The sequence below is a fragment of the Dipodomys spectabilis genome, unplaced genomic scaffold, assembly GCF_019054845.1.
Source record: "Dipodomys spectabilis isolate Male_0828 unplaced genomic scaffold, ASM1905484v1 ptg000231l, whole genome shotgun sequence".
Taxonomy (NCBI): domain Eukaryota; kingdom Metazoa; phylum Chordata; class Mammalia; order Rodentia; family Heteromyidae; genus Dipodomys; species Dipodomys spectabilis.
Genome location: NW_024870908.1, coordinates 3,529,549 through 3,551,674, shown reverse-complemented (window position 1 = coordinate 3,551,674; position 22,126 = coordinate 3,529,549). Strand labels below are relative to the sequence as shown.

The 22,126-nt window shown below is 43.9% G+C and overlaps 1 protein-coding gene across 1 annotated transcript in view; it reads right to left on the bottom strand.

The window, feature by feature from the left end:
• Nucleotides 1-22,126, bottom strand: part of Grin2a (glutamate ionotropic receptor NMDA type subunit 2A) — a 285,992-nt gene that overhangs the window by 97,470 nt on the left and 166,396 nt on the right. Inside the window, exon 3 of the mRNA XM_042698360.1 lies at nucleotides 8,298-8,412. Within this exon, the coding sequence (XP_042554294.1) occupies nucleotides 8,298-8,412 (115 nt within the window). The remainder of the gene's footprint in view (nucleotides 1-8,297; nucleotides 8,413-22,126) is intronic.

Genomic DNA, 22,126 nt, shown 5'->3' with positions numbered 1-22,126 from the left:
TTCACGAGAATGCTGCCTTGCAGGAGTTAGATTATTGTGAAGGAAGAAAGGAAGAAGGAAACGAGGAAACAAGAAAGACAGTGTCAAACAGAAACACAATGAGAAGACCATGTCACTTCTTCCATTTGCGAGAGGCCCACTGTATTTTCTTCACCGTGACCTGACGTTGTACCGGGTGGTTATTTAAAACAGTTGCTCTATGTGACTCTAGGGAAGTCAGATGATAATTTTAAATCTTTTGTAATTGCTTCACTTTCTTCTCCGTGGCTCACATCATTTGAGAAACTTAATGATCATTATATAAGGAAACAAATTAAATTCCACACAGACTCAGCGAAGGTTGATCATATTACCAAACTCATTTTACAAAAGGGCACTCTACTTTAAATATGGATTGAGAAGAAAAAAAGAGAGAGAGAAAGAGGAGATAAGAAAGAAAGAAAGATGAACAATAATGCTTGTAGGCACGACACATTTCCTCTAGAACTACCAAATCTTGACTTATCTAACCACAAGTGCATACTCTAAAATTAAAAACCTGACTAATTCCTCTGTCATGAGTCTTTCAGAGTGCCACGATCTTCCTCACGTCTTCATTCTTTTAAAATAGCCATTTTAAAACACTTCCCAAAGATTCATATGATCAATAATCATTCAATGATTCAAACACCATTTCTTTTTGGATGAGTATAGGCTGTTGGGGTCAATGTTTTAGCTTTGCAACTTACTAGCTCATGAACCTGAACAACGTATTCAGTTACTCTGTATTTCCCTGTATTCATAAAAGAGGAGGTGTTAACATCTCATTGCTTATGTGGGAATTAGATGAATTCCCAGCCCCCTGCAGCCATATTGTTAATGCTAAACAAATGTTTCCCATGATTGATTCTTATTAATGATTCCTATTATCTTTTATCCTGTTCTGCCAACTGAAGCCCTTCAACAGTGTCCAAAAAGATTATTGTATAAAGTCCCTTCGTCTACAATACAATTCAGGTTCTACCAAGTATGTTTCTTCGTTTCCTTAACTTTCCTTCAAATGTTTTATAGAAGTCTTCTTTCATGGTGCTAATTACTTGAAACAGGGCCTATTTATGATCTGACAGGTCTGCAGGTCTGCCATCTAAAGGAGCTTGGCTCTGCGCTCGGCTCAGAGGATCAGAGGCTGCTCTCTATCTTGAGGAATCTATGCCTGGACTCATTTAGATTGTTGGCTGATTTCAGATCCTTATTAGGGACAAATTAATAGGCAACCATAGACAGTGTTTTAGTTGGCCCTATTAGGGTTACATTGACTTCAATTGCCTTCATTCCTTCTCTCCTGCTATTAATCTTGTAAGCACAACAGCTAATAAGAATATATATTTATATATATACACAGAGAGAGAGAGAGAGAGAAAGAGAGAGAGAGAGAGAGAGTTGGTGCTGGACTTGAACTCAGGGTCTGGTTGCTGTCACTGAGCTCTTTTGCTTAAGGCTAGAGCTTTACCACTTTGAACCATAGCTCTCTTTTCCTAATCAGTATATTAAAAAATAATAAAGACACAAGACTGAGAATCAAGGTGTCTTCACAACAGAATGATCCAGAGGAGATCCCTTTAGACTTATAAAGAATAATGTCTGTGCCCCAAAGCAGCAGTTTTAGATATTTAACAAGCATCAGTATCCTCAGAAAAATGGAAATTCAGATTCAGAATGGTTTGAGGTAGGGATAAAGCCTCTCCACCCTTCTCAAGGTGGGTAGTGGACAAGACTTGTTCACCCCTGAGACACGTTCCTCATTTGGGATGCTCCTGAGGGAGTCTGCTCATTCATTCTCCATCCAAGGAATATTTGTGGAATGTTTACTATTAAATGACAGAAATGGAAGCATAAAAAAACTGAAAACCTAAAACACAAGCTTGAAAGACTTTCAGCACTGGCTATAATTAAAACACAAAGTTCTACCTGCCTGTTGTTATTGCCCTTGTAAGCAAAGCAAGCCTCTGTGTGCTTCTGTTTGCTTGCAGTGTGTAAACATGGTGCAGTCTAGGAATGTGTTCTGTCTATTGTCATTTACTGGTGTCCCTACAATTAAGATTTTCCTTCATGATTTCTTGTACACAGTCTTTGTGTGTACAAAAGCCAAGTATAATATTTGCACAAACACTCCTGTCTTCTGGCAGGAAGAACCTTGTTGTAGACTAATGATGTCCCCCTCTCTCTCTCTCTCTCTCTCTCTCTCTCTCTCTCTCTCACACACACACACACACACACACACACACACACGCGCCAAGATACATTAAAACCCTGCACATTCTCATGAGTTCTTGCAAATCCACTGGGCTCTGCAGGAATAAACATGATGTCAGGGATGGATAAACCTGGCCTTGGAAGGCAGTGAAACACATGACGATTTGGAAAGAAAAGCCCTGTAACACTCCCTAACGACATCAAGTTAGCAGAGGCTGAGAAGGGCCAGGGGGAAATAGAGTAAGGAGGGTTAACAGGTACAGGGATGAAGTTGGATAGAACGAATCACTTCTAATGTCCTGTAACACATCAGGTTAATTAGTATTGACAGCAATTAATTGCATATTTCCAAGTAGTCCCTAGAGAATTAGGGATGTTTCTAACACCAAAAAAAAAGGATAAACGTTATAGGTGGTGGCTATGCCAATGATTTTATCTGATTGTTTCACATTATGTACATGTACTGAAATACCTTAGTGCGCTCCACACATCTGTGCATTTATGATGGGCCAGCTGAAGATGAAAACCACCACCCCTTGTGTATCCACAGGCCTCATGAGGCACGATAACACGTCCCTAGGCTACAGTCAGAAGCAAGAAAGCAATCAGCCATATGCTAGGAATTTCTTAACTGGCACCTACTTAATTCTGCACAGGACAGGAAAGACAGGGCACCTCCCCTTCCTGAAGGAACTGGAAGACAGAACTGCTGCAGACCAGAAAACCCAAGACCTGTGAGATGTGATAAGTAATAGTCATACTCCAAGTTCCAATTAGCCAGGTCTCCTGCGTCAGTGAGAGAAAGGAGGCTGGTGCCATTTTCAGAGTGTTAGAGAAAGTTCACTTGATCTCCCTTCTGAAGTAACCCTCTACCCCTTTACTCCGTCAGATGCCCCAGTGAGGGACACCCCGTTTGGGGGCAAGGTGGACTTTCACTGCATTTTGTGTTCATAGCTACTAGCTGGGGATCTGCAGCAGTCTCTCTGAGACCTGAGTTTGCAGGCTGGAAGAAGGAGTCAGAACACTACTGCACAGAAGGTTTTCCAAATGACTGAATGAGATCATCAATGAAAAATCCTCTGCTTTGCACTCGGTACGAATTCGCTCTTGACAAATGGCAAGTGAAGTCATCGTCGCTGACAGAGAAACATAGATGAGAGGGGCAGACTTTTTTCCAGAGGAGGTTCAGCCTCTAAGTAGAGATGATCCTGCACACAAACAATGACAGTATAGCTGCTGGTGCTCTGAAGCACTATCACGCAGATCTTTCCCTTTGAGCTACCCAGATGTGGAATTATAGGTGTCTTTGGAGGAGAGAAAAGAATGCCCAAGGGCCAGGCATACTGGGGGGCAGAGCACGAGCAGATGACAAGTGTGAGGCAAAGCTCTGACCCTGGGGTACGGAAGAAACAAGTGTATTTGAGGATGGAGGATGATGGGTTTGGCCTTGGATCCCATAAGGCTGTGTGTCTGTGGGTTTTCCACATGGGAAGGTGTTCTGATCGGCGAATCCAGAGACCCGGAGATGGAGGTGGGATGGGGGCTGGCCTCTGGCGCTATCTCTGTGCAGAAGAAAACTGAAACTCAGGGCAGTCATGAGAAAGCAAACAGGACTACGATAGTGAAGAGCTGTAGACCCATCAGAGAAAGAGCAGGGGCTGTTCCTGGAAGACACCCTGAGGGGCCCTCAGACCTCTAAGGCATCTTATTGTCTTTAATTAAATCTTAATCTATGGGATGAGATGCTTGCATAACTTTAATATGTATGTTTTATGCCCTATTTATATCTGAAATCAAAACTTCAAAACAGCTCTAAACATCTTTCTTTAAATAGCTCTCTCAGTATATATCTGTCCTATAGCTAATCTAGGATGTGTTAATTAGCATGGTTTAGCCTTTCTACAATGTATGCATTATGTCAAAACCTCATGTTGTCTACCATAAACACATATAATCTTTATTGATTAATTTTAAAAATTATTTAAGAGCCGGTCTGTACAGGCATCCTGGTGTGTGCCTGTCCCTGGATATATTTTCATTTAAAAATTGATTATGACACTAGAACAGTAAATAGAATTGTTCTCAAAGCATCTGCCGAAGAGGGGGTACAGTTTAACAAAGAAACTGCTTCAATCTGGTGAAATCCAGTCTCTCACTGAAGGCCCAACTCCAGCGTCTCTACTCTGACAGAGACCCTTCCAACTGACCAGGCCAAGGTCACCTTTGTCCTCTGCATCCTGGGATGGACCTTACAGCCAGTAGACCCCACATTGCATCATACCAGGGTTGGCTTGGTTGTGAGCTGCTTGACAAGACCAATTGCCTCCTGGTCTCTGGACTGCAGCCCTGATCCCCTCCCTAGCGCTGGGGAGGGTGTTGGTTGGACTGGCCTGACTGCTGACTGGCTTGCATCCGGGGTATTGGGAAGTCCTGGGCCCACCACACTCCAAGATGAACAGAATCTCAGGGAAAAAGGGAGAGACAAAGCACAGATGTCTGGATTTGCAAGAGAAAGCCTGTTGAGCTCTGAGTTCTGTATCCGCAATGCCCAGGGGTAGAGAGCTCAGGATTATCCATGCCAGTCACACACCAAGGCCCAACAAATGGCAGTCACCCCTCTGAGGGCTCCTCACGTTTTCTATGACACCCTCATTTCATGCTGCCACTTCTGGCGTCTGGGGCGCTGCCCCCTGCTGACCTGCCCTGCAGCCTGTGGTGTTGGGGCCATATTAAGGATGACTGGTGTTTGCCTTCTCCTTCTTAGAGTCAAAAGTGCAGGGAGCTGTTTCTGAGGCCCTGTCCCCTGTGTGCCTTGGAGAACAGACCAACTACAGAAAATATTTGTACATTCTAAGCAAGTCTCCCCAGCAAGTTCCCAAGCCGCGTGTTTGGGGGAGATTGCTCTATTTGAACAGGAATATGATGGAGGCAAAACAATATTAAAAGGCATTTTTGTAAATCTGGAAATGGAATGTATCAAGAGCAGCTTTCTTTCATTTCATGCTACCACCTGTACTACTAGGACCTTGTAAGCCGATTCCCTAGCAAGTGAGCCAGATCCAAAATCAACATAGAAAATTCACAGGTGTGAGCCACGTCTGACCCAGGACCAGCTAAGCCCAACCGAGGAGCGTGATTTTACAGCTCCAAAAAGCATCCCAGAACTAACAGGAAGTATTATAGGCTCTCTGCTGGGCTTGAATAATATAATTCTTTACAAAGACTAAGTCAAGGGCTGGGAAGGTGGCTCAGTGGTAGAGTGCTGTCTTCCATGCATGAGGCCCTGGGTTTGATTCCGCAGCACCACATAAGCAGAAAAAGCCAGAAGTAGTGCTGTGTCTCAAGTGGTAGAGCGCTAGCCTTGAGCTGAAGTGCTAAGGGACAGCGCCCAGGCCCAGAGTTCAGGCCCCATGACTGACATAAAAAAAAAAAAAAAAAGACTAACTCAAAGCTCAACAAAATAAGTTCCAGGAAATGGGTACTTCCAAGAAGGAGGGTGGGACCAAGGGAATGGGGGTTGATAAATGAAGAGGGGAAGGGGAGGAGAATGCAGTCAAGAATGCCACACAATTAACAAAAATAAGAGAAGGGGTGGTCAAAAGGGGGTGAAATGTTGAAGGGACAAATGATCAAGATGCATGGTATTCATAAACTGTTTTCTTAAATGGCAAAAAAATTCATATCCTACAAAATTAAGAAGAGTGAGGGGTGGGGTGGGTTGGGAGGGAGGGGTAAGAATACTGAAAGAGGTGATAGTGATCAGGACACACTGTATTCATAAGCAGTTGAATGGCAAAAAAAGAAAAAAGAAAAAGAACTCCCAAACCTAACAGCACAAGGTAGAAAGGCCCAAATTCTCTACTTCCTATTCATAATAAAAAATAAATAAATGAATTTAACTGTGCGCCAGTGGCTCATGCCTGTAATCCCAGCTACCTGTGGATCAAAGCCAACCCAGGTAGGAAAAGTCCATAAGACTTTTATCTCCAATTAACTACCAAAAAGCCAGAAGCAGAGCTGTGGCTCAAGATTAGGGACAGCACCCAGACCCTGTGTTCAAGCCCAAGGACTGACACATTAATTAATTAATTAGTCAATTAAGTTATGCAGTCTAAGAGGTAAGAACAATTAAATCTTGAAGGATGGATTTTAAGAAATGATGAGAAACAGGGGACAACTGGCTCATACCTGTCATCCTAGCTATGCAGGAGTCTAAGATGGTGGAGATGGTCATTCAACCCAGACCACAAGACTCCATAACCAAAACAACCAGCAAAACTCAAGATGTGAGACCCAAGTGGTAGAGTACTAGCTGAGCAAGCAAACTGAGTGAGTACCAGACCCTGAGTTCAAATCTAAATTACCCCCCTCCACACACACACACCCACCCAAAACAGGGAGGAATACAAGAAAACAACACAGACCAATGAAAGACAGCACATTCAAAGTCCCAGATGCATTCAGCAACACCACACATTCACAGAGGCACTGGCCACTTAGAAAGGAGGGCTACAGGGTGTACCAAAAGGAAGAGAAGCAGAGGGGCCATTGACTAGAATCTAATGCTTTCTTCAAGCAAAACAGAAAAAGAGAGCCCCACTCTACTTTCTTCTCCCACGCTGCAATCTAACATCCTTTTGGTCTTGTTCACAGATTCTGCGCATCATGAGGAGAGACTGATGCATTACAGATACTGAATAAATATTTGTTAAATAAATCGAGTTATCCTCTGTACTTGGGTGGATTGCCTAAGTGACCACTCAATGACTATTTCTGTTTTTGTTTTTGTTTTGGTGTCAATATTGGGGGCCTGAACTTGGGTCTCACATTCTCACTCACAGCTGGCACTCTACTACTTGAGCTACATTTCCACTTCCAGCTTTTGGCTGGTTAACTGGAGATCAGATTTGCCTTTCTTGGGCTGGATCTGAATGGAGATTCTCAGTTCTCAGCCTCCAGAGTAGCTAGGTTATAGGTGTGAGACATGGGTGCACAGCCTATACCCAGCTTTTATTGGTTGAGATGAGGTCTCTCAGACTTTTCCCCTTAAACTGTGATACTCCTGATCTCTAGCTCCCGGGTAGCTAGGGTGACAGACATGAGCCACCTTGTTTGACCTTATTCTTCAAGTTCTGTTGTCTTTTTGTTATCCTTCTGTCAACATTGTTAACACTTTCTATTGTTATTATAAAGGTCACATGCACAGGGGTTATAGTCACATATGTCAGGTAAAGAATACATTTCTAATATTTTCTAATCTATTCCTTATTTCTTCATTGACATACAGGTTGTTTGGTAATATGCGGCCATGTTTGGGGACTACTGAGATAGAGGTTTTGTGATTGGCTTTTTGCTGTTTTAATGCTGGAGCTTGCATTTTGTGTCGCCTCATTCTTTCCAAACGTATTTCAAAACCGGGGCTACTCCAGGGAATGTTCCTTGTGTCCTTGCTGGAATGTGTACCCGGTTGCTGTGGGATATGAACGTTTCCCTACGCTTCTTTTTCACCCTTTCCCTTCCAGGGATTTGTCATTCCCCTCCCCACCTCCCCAAGCCAGGGCTTCCATTGGTAGAGCATTATTTTTCTCCTGATTCCTGCTAGCTAGATCCTCCGCAGGCCAAAGCCACCTCTTCTTCCTCCTCCCTGGACTTCCGTTGCATGTACAAAGCAAAGGTAAGTGAGTTTAGTTAAAGTAAGTGTAAGTGAAGGCAAACGCGGGGAGGATGGCCATTTGGAAAAGGGGGAAAATGGCGCAGATGTAGGAAATGTGGGCAAATTGCAGAGACCAATGCTATGGAGTCAGTACCTGCCGCCATGGTGGCACCAGCTCTTCTAATCCTCCCGGACACAGAGCACCCCCCACCCCAATCACAGGGTCTCCCCAGGAAGCTTTCCCCTGACCCTTACAACATCCAGACTGCCTCGCTGGAGGCATGCTTGGCTTAGGGAATGGAGCCGGGAGCAGCTCCACAGGAAGTGCCCTGGGCGGAATATCTATCTTTGTCCCTTTTCTGCCCGCGCTTCCCTTCCCTCCCCTGGGCTGGGCACACAGAAGGACGCTCACCTTCTCCCACTCGCGGTCTTTGTTCAGCACGATCACCACCAGCCTGGGGTGCACCTGGTAGCCTTCCTCGGTGAAGGACAAGTCTTTGCCATCCCATGTCACGTTGACCATAAATCTGGACAGAGAAAGAGAGAGGAAGACAACCTTTTAGGGACGAATTAGAGCGGCGCCAGGCCTGTGGGACCACGCGACCATCCTGATGACACTGATGCCGGAGTGAAATGTAGACAGCGTCTTCTCATTCTCACCTCACACAGCTGCCATCGATGCAAGCGTGGGGACCCATTCAGCCTTGATGCCTGACCTGGCACACTGTTCTGTGTGAGCCTGGACTCATTCTCAGAATCCCCCCCGCTCCCACACACACACCCTGCAGACATTCATAAGCAACTACCTATTCTAGGACTAGGAATGCTTCTGACCAGTCAGAGCCATAGTGCTTGCTTGCTTCTTAGAGAAGAATCTGAATGCATATTTCCATCCTGCTGTAACACACTTCTCTGAAGGAAACTGCTGGTGAACCACAGGACATTCCAGTCAACATCAAAGAAATGATGCCCCGTTTATTTATTATTCATTCAACTACTATTTATTAAGTATTTGCTACATATCAGGGCTCGGCTCCTTGGGTAAGGAAACAGACACTGCACTGCCCCTGCTCTCATGAAGTTTATAGTCTAAGGGAGAGGGCAGTGATTACTTGGTAAATTACAGAACTAGGATACGTGCTACAATAGAAAGAACGGTGTGCTACGTGAAACAGGTGTCAGGTAAGGCTGAGGAAGTGTCGTTTCCCCTGACTGGTGAGTGAGCATTAACCAGATAAGAAAAAAATAAAGCTGACAAAAGGGACAGTACAAACAAAAGGCCTGTACTGATACAGATGAAGGCCTGTATTGATACAGATGAAGGACCAGGCAGGCTGAAGGAGAGAGAGAAAGAGAGGGACTTGTTGCAGGAGGTGAGGCTGAGAAGCTGAATGAAGGCAAAACAGTGAGGATTTTTGTAATAATCTGTTTTTGGGAAGACACTGAAGGGTGTTAATGAAGGAGGGGACATTAACAGCCTCGCTCCATGAGGTCACCTGCAGATTCTGTAGAGCATGGGCAGGAACGGTAGGAATGATACAGGGGTGCCGTTTATAGGGTGCTATCAATCTTGCAATCAAGGTGAATGACAGTGGTGCCATGGACGCTGGTCGTGGCCAAAGAAGAAGAGAAACAGGTAAAGGGAGAATAGGCAGGGAAAGCAAAGCAGGCCGAGTGGGGTTATGCAGCAGGATTTTGTGCTGGATTAGCAGTGGGGACAGGCCAACCACGATGACTGTTAGTATCCACCTTATGCTGCAGCTAACTTTCGGCCTAGGGACTTCCGCGATGGTAACATCTGCCTTACAACACCCACATCCTCATCGCTGCTCAGAGCCACCGTGCTGAGGTCCGGATGGACTCAGGATGTAATGGTAAAGACAGCCAAGGAAACACTGCTGTGGCCACTTAACGAAGTCAGAAACTACGATGAAGCCTCAACGCATTCGAAGACTATGACAGAACCACGGCCAGTGCTATCCACAGAGACAGACTCACTCAAGGCCTGCTTGGTAGGCCCTTAGCCTCCAGCGCAGCTGAGGAAGTGGAACAACGAAAGAGGAGCATGAAGCTACAGAGAATTCCACAAGGACAGACTGGCCTTGCGGGTCTGTGTCCTCTGGCCCTCCCCAGTGCTGACCACATCACATCAAAGAGAACCAGGACTCTGGCAAAGGTACTTATTGTGCATCTGCTCAGTGGACCATGTGGATCATTAAAAATCATGCTCATAAAGACAAGTTAATGACATGGAGAAAATGCTCATTACAATAATGTTAAGCAAGCAGAAAAGCGGATAAAAAACAAGAGCCTGTCTGCCTGGGAGGATTACAGGTATTTTCCATTTTCTTCTAAGCAGCCTTTCTTCTCCAAATTCTTTGCAATCAACTACTTTATCCCACAGAACAACTACAACGAGGCCATTCTAGGAGAGGCAAAGTGTAATCATTATCCTATTTGACGCATTTAGGAGATCTCTGATTATTTGCTAGAAAGGTATTGTCTTCACTCCACAACTGTGTATTGTGAGTCTGTAATCTGTCAGGCCTTCCTGTGATTCCTATAGATATATATAAAAAAAAAAACACAGTGTTTCTCTGCTCTCTGACCCATGTTCTTACACCTCAGTGACACAGACACAACACTAAGAAGGCTGTTTGTGAACCAGTGGAGAGCAAACGTGAGAAGTTAGGAACACACGAAGGAAAGGCCCCCTAATTCAAGGCAAGCGCTCTACCACTGAGCCACCTTCCCAGCCCGGCCCCCTAATTCAACCTGGAAAAAGTTGGGGAGCCCTTGTGGGGAATCCTGAAGCGTGAAGGGATGGGAGAGGTGAAAAGCATTCTGACCAGAGGAGGCATCTGAAACAAAAAAGAATGGATCAAAGGCAATGATACCCAAAAGGAGACATTGTAGTGAGGCTGACGGCCATGATGTGTGCAGTGAGGTAAGCCTGGGAGAAGTTCCGGTGTCTGCTGATCAGGGTCCTTGTGTGATAGGCCAAAGCATCTGGGCTTTGTTCCAAAGGCCTTAAGTATAAGAAGTGAAAAGTTCTCCCACGGTTGGAGAGAACTTCAATTTATTTTTCATTTTCCATTTTTCAATTGTTTTTGTCGGTCATGCGCCTTGAACACTGGGGCCGGGGTGCTGTCCCTGAGCTCTTTTGCCACTGCTCCACTTCTGGTTTTCTGGCGGTTAATTGGAGGTAAGAGTCTCATGGACTTTCTTGACTTAAACACAACCCATTGTCTAGATAACAAATCATTTTTCATGCCCTTTCTTCCCTTTGGTGCTTCCTGGCTGGTATGGGACCAGCCCACACCAAGGGGTGTGGTCCAGATGGGCTCATCTAAGGGACATTCACATATACCTGTTTTTAATAATTGGCATGAACTGGGAGATTAGAGGAGAGCTGGACTCTAGTTAAATTCCATCAGGCTCTCAAATAACTGCAACTTAAATTAGGTTGCCACTACTTTCAGCTACTTTGGCTTTGTTCTTAGGTTTTGGTCCTATTTCACTGCCAAAAACCTTGTAGGGGCTTGGTGTTCATGTAAATTGAAGAGTATCATCCAAAATGGCACCCATCCATCGATATGGATTGATCTTTCCATCCAGACACTGGTTAACACATCTGTCCCCACATCCATTAATACCATCCTCCATCTGTCCATCTATCCATCCATCTACACATCCATCCATCAATACAGTCATCCATCCATCCATCTACACACCTATCCATTAATACAGTTATCTATCCATCCATTCATCTACATATCCATCCATCAATACAGTCATCCATACATCTATCCACCCACCCATCCATCCATCAACACATCCACCCATCAACAATCATCCATCCATCCATCCATCTACACATCCACCCAATATTCATCTATCCATCCACTCATCCACCCACCAATACAATCATCTATCCATCCATCCATCTACATGTCCATCTATCAAGTCATCCATCCATCTATCCATCCATCTACATGTCCATCCATCTACATGTCCATCCATGAATAGTCATCCATCCATCCACCCATCCATCCATTCATCAATATAGTTATCCATCCATCCACCCATCCATCCATCAATATAGTCATCCATCCATCCATCTATATGTCCATCCATCAATGCAGTCATCATCCATCCATTTCTACTCATCCTTCTGTCAAAAGAAATGCTTGACTACCTACTACCTATCATATCATACCCCATACCAAGAACTTTGAGAAGAAAACAACACAAAATAATCATATAATTTTCAAGATGCACAAAGGGAGAGGGGCAAAAATATCTGCAATAAAGGGTAATCAGTATGAAAATAGGGATATCATGAACTAAGTTGCAAGAGCATAGGAAAATAATGGACAGTCCTATTGAGATTCTTGGGCTAGAATCAGGAACCAAGTTGGAAGATGTTGGGGCTGGTTGGAAAGAAAGAACAGAAAATGAAGGTGGGAAGGGAAAAGATATTTTGTAAACCTGCAAAGTCAAGGTCAGAGAGCTTTGAAACTTTATGATGAATCTGATGAGACAGAATCAGTTCAGGAGGGTTGAGATATGGGGAAGACAGGAGAAGTAACTTAGGGAGTGACGCAAGACAGAGCTGTAAGTGCGTCACCAGCCTCACGATCAGAATTATACACATCCTCAGTTCATTGATGGTGGAGGTCTGAAGAGCAAGTTTGCAAGGTGCAGGGAGATGAATACACAGGGCTTTGTAGTCATCAAAGCAAAAGAGAAATCAAAGAAGGCAGCCCAGCAAGCAACTTCAATGGAATGCACCGTTCATGGAATTCCAATATAAAAACTGGAGACAAAGATGATCACTGGTCTTTAACTGACTTTGTAGAAAATTAGCTACTCAGTCATTCTCCGAGCTTCCCAAAGCACGTTGCTAGCACGGCCAATTCTTGGAGGTTATTTCTTCGAGACAGCTTTTATTTCTCCAACTAGATTTCAGTTCTCCAACTATTAATAAGGTCCACCAAATGCCCCAAATATTGGTACAAAAATTTAAAAAAATGTTTAGTAGGTTATCAAGAGTTTTTGAAATATCCAGGTTGGTTATCTTCTTGGAATAGACAAATGCTAGTTGTTGGAACTTCAGTGTTCTCAGAAGTCCACGCATAAATGCTTGGATCGCAAGGTGGTGTTACTGGCAGTGATGAACCTTTTAAAAAGATTATGGTTGGGGGGGGGTCTTTAGGTCTTTGAGGGCATGTCTTTAAGGGAGTCTCAGAAGCACTTTGCTTCTCCATGTACTCCCACCATACAGTGTGTTAACCCCCCCGCAGCCCAGCACTGAACATCCCCAATCACAGACTGGAACCAAACGATGAGTCAATATAAACCTTTTTTCTCTGTATAAGTTGGTCACCTCAGGTATCTTTTACAGTGACAGAAAGCTGACTAACACCATAGATCAGGCAACCATTTGGATTTTGACACAGGCCTGACACAGGCCTGGGGAGAGTCACAGGCAATGGCTGTCACACACACTGGATGTCACATGAGCTGAATGTCGCTGTTACTGTTTTAATCAAGAAGCCAGCCCGTCCTGGTGGCCATCTTTCTTTGCTTTTGCTTGTTAAATGTATTTAAACCTCCTTCAATTTCCCATCTCTATTTCTCAGGTTCACTTTGCTTTTCTTCAATCAGATAGAATAAGCGGGTGACTATTATTTAGAATCCATCAGTCTTCTTCAGAATATATGGAGAGATTCTTTGGGAATTGTCATGTTCCGGAATGTTCTGTGTTCCTTTAAGATTCAATATTCTGGACCAGTGAGTGACTCCATACATTGACTATTAATGTTGTCTCTTTTTATCTACTCTATTGTGTTCAATCCCTTGGGAGGAAAAAAAAAATGCTAACAGAAATTTTTTGCTGAGCAGTAATTTCATTATGAAATTGGCAAGGAGCGATACCTATTACCTTCAATTCCCCCATCCAATTTCTAGGAAGGACAATCCATATTTTCTTGGGCTTTCTTCCCATTTAAATTTGCTCCAGAGCAAAATGCTTTACCATTGTACTGTGCCTTGCTTGGTCTCCATTATCACCTGCTGGGCGCTTGTATTAACAGTAGAATCTTATCGCTGTTTTGCTTATCTCTCAAAGATTGATTATAAACCTTTAGTGATCAGATAAAAAAAATACTAGAAAATTCTGGCTGCTGCTAGGCTTCAAATTACATCTTCAATATTCCCAGCAGGTGCAATAAATACATGAAAGCAGGCTGGCAAAATATTGAAGGTGGGCAGGTTCTAATTATTTGCCAACGTCCACTTCTGTGTTACTGTCGTGAATGGTGGTAACTCCACCAAGCCTAACACAAATATATAAATACAGATGCCATATATCTCATGCCTATCTGAGTTGCAGGTACATGAGGCTGAGGTCCAAGTAAAATAAACACAATTCTTGTGTTTTGTCTTCTATGAAGGATGGATATGCAGTGATCGAGGTAACAAAGGAAAACAGGTAGGCTATATTTTTCTGTGTTGAAAATGGAAAGAAACTGGGTCGGAAGTGCCAAGTGCTCCCTAGACCCGCATTGTCACATCAGCCTTAGGTGACTGTCGGGTACATTAAAATGCACCATAAGAATAAAACACACACCCTGGATCCAGGAGAATGTCTGCTTTAAAAAAAAAAAAAAGTGCAAAAAAATTCAAGTCACGTGATTGATTTTAACGATGATTTCCTATCGGAATGATTTAGACATGTTGGGTTACATAAAACACGGTGTTAAAATTAATTCCATCTGCCTCTCTCTATGCTTTTAGGCATCACCAGAAATAGTTCTACGAGTGCCTGCCATATTTCTATTGCACGGCTGTTCTAGATTTCTCTTTTGATTTTTGTTATCCAGTAGATGGTAGACCTTGTGAAGACAGGGAACTCACCCAACACATTGCATTTCTCATGAATACCTGCTGAGCGCAGAGATGGTACTCAATAAATACAAACGTGAAGACTGAGAGGCTGGATTGCTGTTTCTCTGTTATTGAAGTGTGATGAGGTGGAGGAGGGAGAGTAGGTTCCACCAACTGCATTACCTTGGGCAGTGTCCTTCATATTCTCTGCCCACCTCTTCCATCTTTGTAAAAGTAATGGTTTGGGTTGGAACACGTGAACTACCCATGGAGCTTTTAACCTCACAAATTAATAGTGCACACAGCTTGCCTAAGCACACACATGTTGTCTACCAAATAGTATAGTTAACTCTGAGGTCAAATTTCCACGTCACTATTTTTCCACCCTATCACATTTTTCTCACACCCTGTCATGATGTAGCTCAGTCTTTGGAAAGCCATTTCCAGTGTCCTACTGTCCTGTCAGAAGCCAGCCCCTTGGGGGTTGCATAAGCTCCTTTAACTATTACTTACAATGTCTCATTCTTCCACATCTCTGTTTTAGCTCTACTGTCTTACAGTGCTAAGTCTCCTTTAACTTCCCGGATCTGATTATTTGAAATGTTCTCTAGACATGTTTATTATTTGCTATTTCCCCCTTGGACTTTAATTCTCTTTCATGAGTGACACTGTAACCCATTTAGTGGGCCTCAATTTGGGGTCAGTTTTCCATCTGTTTTGCCATTTCCCAAGTTCCCAGGGCCATTTCCTGACTCAGGCTGTCCCTAGAACGCCTCCTCCTTGGGTGTTGTAGTGTTTTCATTAGTCATTTAACATACACGACTTTGAAAACAGAGCCACTGTTTTCTTTAATCTCTTCTAAAATCTCCAGGCATTGTCATTTTGAAATTTGTGTGTTCTTTCCATCTTCCTTCTGGTGGACAGAGATACCTGTGGCCTTAAGGGCTGTCTTTTTCAGTGTTCTCCCTCCCTCTTTCTCCCCCCCCTCTCTTTCTCTCACCTTCCATTAACTATTCCTCATGGACAGGGGGGGGTGTGTGTGTGTGTGTGTGTGTGTGTGTGTGTGTGTGTGTGTGTGTGTGTGTGTGTGTGTGTGTGTGTGTGTGTGTGTGTGTGTGTGTGTGTGTGTGTGTGTGTGTTGGCAAAGTGCTCATCTAACATGTGTGAGACCCTAGATTCGATCCTAGCACTGTTGAAAGAAACCCAAAATGACTCCCTTGTGGGCAGGAGGAATTCTACATTCCTCATTAGTGCTCCCTCTTTGTGGTTTTACCATTATTTAGTCCTTTCAATGCACCTTTCCTCTTTCTCCTCCCCTCCGACGCCCCTCTACACCTTGCTCCATCTCTTCCCAGAAATCTCCTGACAGCTGTACTCTCCTCCCTGCTCTTATTTGTGAACAATCTCATGGCCTCTTGGTAGTTTCCCAATTCTCCCTCCCCCCCACCAAACAATTACCAAATGTATAACAGCAGAGCTGAGCTGTAAAGGTCAAGACAGAATTTAATAACTCCTCACACAAATCTGATTCTCTAGGCCAATATCATCCGAGCCAGACACACAAACGACAGCATGAAGAAAAGGAATATATATATATATATATATATATATATATATATATATATATATATACACATATATTTAGAGAAATGTTCAGTCTTCCAACACAACTTCCATTGTGGCCATTTGAAAAAGTAATAACATTTGTTATCTTGACTGACTAATACTGAGTTTTTAAAAAACAGAAAACGGGATCCTTTTTAATTTTTGAACCATCCAGACTCTAAAACAAGTCGTAGACTGGGTATTGCAGTCAGAATTTAAGAGTATGTGTTGAGGGCTGGGGATGTGGCTCAAGTGTTAGAGCACTTGCCTAGCAGGCACAAGGCACTGGCTTCAATCATTGTGAGGAGGGAGAAGTATTTGTTTCATAAGTGAACACAGAAATGAGCAAACGTAGATCTTGAGGACCTTCTTACACATTTGATGTTCATTTCCAGTGAACCAACCACAAAAAGTGATTCTATAAAACTACTGCTTAGGGTTTTTGTTGTTGTGGTTGTTTGGGGGTTTTATTGCTTTTGTTTGTTTGTTTTGCCAGTGCTGAGGCTTGAACTCAGCCCTGGACACTGTCCCTGAGCCTCTCTGTGCTCAACGCTAGTGCTCTACCATTTGAGCCACAGCACCACTTCCAAATTTTTATGATTAGTTTATTGAGATAGAGTCTCATGAACTTTCCTGCCTCGGCTGGCTTCAAACTGTGACCCTCAGATCTCAGCCTCCTGAGTAGCTAGGATGACAGACGCAAGCCAGTGGTGCCTGGCTTACTTTTCACTTTTATGTCTGTTTATTATAAGCCTCAGTGGCTGTCAGTAAAGTGGCCTTAAAAGAACAGTTAAATCCCATCTTACTGATCTTACGGTTATTCCTTAGTGTGAGTTCTCTCAGGTACCAGGAGTAGGGAATTTGGAAAATTCTGGGTAGTATTTATGACACTGCTAGAGTAGAAGTGAATGCATCTCCATTAACCTTTAGTACCTTACCCAACTATTTGGAATGGGCTGCCATGAAAGCCAAAGGAACCAGCTCATGAAATGAGCTTCTAACCTGAAAGAGCAGAAGAGCAGAAGAGTTGGTGAGGTCGCATCCCGCTGAGAGCAGACCCAGTCACCTGTGCCTCTACTACCAAATTACTCCATGTCGCAAAGGGGCCAGTGGGTAAGGATATCACCGCCCTCCCTCGCCCCCAAAGAAGAGAGAGAATAAAAATGAGATGATATGGGCCAACTGACAATGCAAGGAGATTCTTTTTTATTCAAGAATTTCTGCCTATGTCCATATTGGAAAATAGGGAGCTGTGAAAGCAAAGGTTTTGTTTGCATTGTTTGTAGCTTTATCTCTTGGGCACAACCTGTAACGGTCTCTGGCCCAGAGTGGATGCACAATGCATATTCATCAGTGAACTAAAGTCTTAGTTCTCTGTCTTTTGTTGCGATTTATTTTTTTCCATTGACAATGAGACCTGTTTATTCATCAGGGTGTCTACCTGGGCTCCGTGAATCACTAGGAATCTGAGAATCGACTCAAAGGCAGAGGGAAACGGCACGTACCAGTGGGACTCTGGGACACTGACCTTTCTGTACATCTTTAGCATATTGGATGCCTTATGAGATATTACTTGGAAAAAACTTAAATGTGTGCTTCTGTGAATGTACATAGAGATGTATAGAATACACATGTATATAAATGCATACATGCAACCCAGGGATGAAACTCAGGGCCTTGCACATGCTAGGTAAATGCTCTACTACTGTGCTACATTCCCAGGCTGCCACATTTTAAGCTAATCAGAAAAAAAACCACACTGGATACCAGTGATGGCTCACACCTGTAATCCTAGCTACTCAGGAGACTGAGATCTGAGGATTGGATTTTGAAGCCAACCCTGGGCAGAAAAGTCCCTGTGAGACTCTTATCACCAATAAGCTACTCAGAAAAAGTAGGATGTGGCACTGTGGCTAAGTGGTAGAGCACTTGATCACAAAGAGGCTCAGGGACAGTGCCCAGGCCCTGAGTTCAAAACCCAGAACCAGCAGAAACAAACAAACAAACAAACAAACAAAAACAATAAAAGCCCACAAAGCAATCAAGACACTTTTCCTCCATATTGCAAGAGGAAAAGAATCCTGGTATCTAAATTAAAAGGCCCAGAATCTTGTCCTAACTACCTGTGAGAACAAGTACATAAAAATAAGGGACTAAGGTGAATTTAGTTTGTAATATGCATTGAATGTTGTACAAGATCCTTTCCTTTTGTTACCTGAGTTCTCCCCCCTAGAGCTAAGTGTGGATTTCTCCTTTCTCCAGAGAGAGGCCAGAGGTTCACAGAGTTTTCTAATGGTAAGAAAGACTACACAGGAAGGGTGTCAGAGATCTCTGATTGTCCAGCAGTATCTTCTCTCATCTCCTCTTTGGCCTTAGGACGGGAAATTCCCATTTTTAGTCAGGCAACAATGATAAAGTCTACATTTCCCAGCTACTCTATCAGTTAGGCCTAGCCACGTGAGTATTTTCTGGCTGACAGGATATGATATGTATAATTGACAGAGAGTATCTTACAGGGCAGACCTAAGCCCATCTCTGTTCCTTCCTCCTCCTCCTGGCTGTAAGGAAACCACAGTGGCTGGAGTTCCGGCAGCTGTTTTAGATCATGCGAGGTCCCTGAAAGCATGGGGCACCACACCAGCCCTGCATCTCCTTGGTGTTCTGTTTGTTTATTTATTAATTTTTGAATGGTCATTCAAAGCCTATCTTCTTTAAGCATTTGTATGGAATGTGTTGGGCTTTCTATCATCTTAAAATAAAATGGAGCTCCCGTAAGCGGTAGTGTGACTGACTATTCAAACGGAAGTCTTTTGGATTTCTAAGCCCTTGAGTGAAGCTAAGCCAAGTCCCATTCAGCCTGCCCATAAAACCAGCACTGTCTCTGGAACACAGGAGTGTGGCTCCACAAGCCCTTTGCTTCCTTGTAGGCCTGCCATGTTTGATTCTCTGTCCTCATACCTTCTTTCACCCTCACACACAGTACTCTGCTCTGTCCCCATCTCTCAGCATAGGTTACTACTTCCACTGGAACCCCCCCCCCAACTTCTCATTTTCAGTCTAAAACCCAGTCCCTTTACCAGGCTGACCTAAAGCTTCATTTCTGCCCTACGGTCTTTCCTTCCCTTGGCTCTTCTTTTTAACCCGTATTTCCTGGCACTGTTCTCTAAGGATTTCGCATTCAGACCTCTGGTCCCACAGGGAGCAAAGAGTAGGGCTTCACTCCAGTCCTCCAACAACCACGCTACGGAGCACAGCATGTGCAGCAAGTACTGACTTGACTCGAAGAGCAATGTGTCGCTGTCCACCTCAGGGCCATGTTTTCCCACTTCACGCTAAACACAGTCATGTGACTTCCTTCCTGTGATTTCTGGCAGTTATAATCTCCTATGGCCCTCCCATTGCACCTCCAGATCATCTCAAGAATCACCTCCCCTCAACCTGGCCCCACCTGACTCCTTCCTTCAGGGTAGCCGTTTCCTCTTGCAACCACAATCCCTATTTGCTCCTCTCTTAAGATGCATTCTCCTTATTTAAATCAGTTCCCACCAGTAGATTAAAGAAACAGACATCTCTTCCTTATGACCCTTTACTACCAAGTGCCAGGACAACTTTGGAAATGAAATACAAACCTCTGAGAATTATGATAGGGAAGAGTTCCAAGAGGAGCATAATTCTTAGTCTAGACAGCAGTATATCGCCTCTAACCCAGTAGTTTGGCCTCTGGGAACTTACACGGTAGAGAGAAGAGCACATTTAGAGCTAGGAAGGCCGGTGCTTATTTCTGCTTGTGGCTCCCAGATGCCCCCAAGTAACCCCTGCTGTTCTCTACCGGGGCTCTGATCGTATTTCGTTGGGTCCCAGATTCCCCATGTACCTCTTCCACGCTCATAGTAAGCCCACCTGCCATCTATATGCTTCTACACTTCAGATCTGCTCATGTACAACCCTTCTCAAGAACCTGAAAATGCTCCCCATGGCCCAAAACTAATATCTGTGCTCCTTAGCCAACCTTACTTTGAAGTTTCCAACTTCACTTGCTCTCACTGTTCTTTATGTATTGTGCAGTGGAGCAAACCCAAGCATCTCATGATGCCTCATTAAAGCCTGTGGCTTCCCACCACTTCTATTTTTTTTTTTTTTTTTGTCAGTTGGGGCCTGAACTCTGGGCCTGGGCACTGTCCCTCAGTTCTTCAGCTCAAGGCTAGTGCTCTACCACTTGAGCCACTGCACCACTTCTGGCTTTTTCTGCTTATGTGGTGCAGAGGAATCGAACCCAGGGCCTCATGCATGCAAGGCAAGCACTCTACCACTGAGCCACCTTTCCCAGCCCATTCCCACCACTTCTTGCCTTCTGTTGCTAGTCTGGGAAAGGAGTAACAGCTCTTTGCAGATAGGAGACCCTCTCCTGCCTCCCACAAGGACCATGTGTGGCCACAGTGGCTCAGGGATGGACACCTCATTACCTTATGCAATCAGATTCTATCTCTGGTAATGTTCTACTGCAGCTTGAAGGGAGTCTTTCTGAAGGAGATGAAGAGCTAAGAGTACATAAAGCAATACTTACTTAGATGACTCTCCCATTTATCTCATCAAGGAAAACAAGAATGGGGATGGGAAAGAGAAAGGAAGAGAGGCAGAGGAAGAGAGCTGCAAGTACCATTTGAACCTGGGTTTTAAAATGCCAAGATCACTTTCTTTCAAACTGGGTGAACCAAGTCCTTTTTGTTTTTAAGCTAATTAAGAGTTAGTTTCCTATCCTTAGAGTCAACTTACAGGAAGGATACACGGGTTTCTTATGGGATGATCAACTGTAAATAGAAAGGATGTAAGTATGGACTTACAGGTTTTACATGACTGTAAGATTTTACTTCTTTAGGCTAAATGCCTAAGGGTGGGATCACTGGGTTATCTATAAAGTAGAACAACACACTTATAACACAGGAATGAAGCACAGAACAATCCAGATGAATCTCAAAGGCATTCTGCTAAGTGGAAAACATGAGCCTCAAAAGTCCACATGCCTATGATTCTATTTTATAAACACTGTCCAACAAACAAGCTACAGAAGCAGAGCATAGATCCGTGATTGGCAAAGATTAGAAAGTGTGACAGTATGACCTGAATGCATAGTAAGAGATGAGGAGATGCTTCCTGTTTCCAGCCTGTTTCCTGACCGCAGTCATAGTTACATCTGCCTATCCTGTGTGGGTTTATCAGACACTTTAACCCTGTGACGAGTTACCTGACATAAACAACAGAATGGGGGACATATTTGCTTTGGCCCATAGTTTTGGAGGATTAAGTTCATGATCAGCTGGTTCCATTACCCTGGGCCTGGGTGGTTTGGAAGCGTGTGGTGGAGATTGCTTACTTCATGGCTGCCAGGAAGCTGAATGGAAGGGATTGGGGGCCAAGCATAACCTCTGAAACCACATCTCCAGTGACCTATTTCCTTCCTTCAGAAGGTTTTGCAACCTTCCCAAAGACCAATGGGGACCAGGGCCCAGCCAGCCCATAAACCTGTGGGGGGCATTTCAGATTCAAACTGGTTAACCCCGGTGCGAAGACTCATGCAATCACCTGGCACAATGGCTCAAGCCTTTGATCTTAGATACCTGAGAGGTGGAAAGCAGGAGATCACAGGTCAAAGCCAGCCCAGGCATAACAGTTAACAAGATTCCTTCTCAACTAATAGCTGGGCAAATTGGTATGTGCCTGTTACCCCAGCAACTCAAGGACGCACAA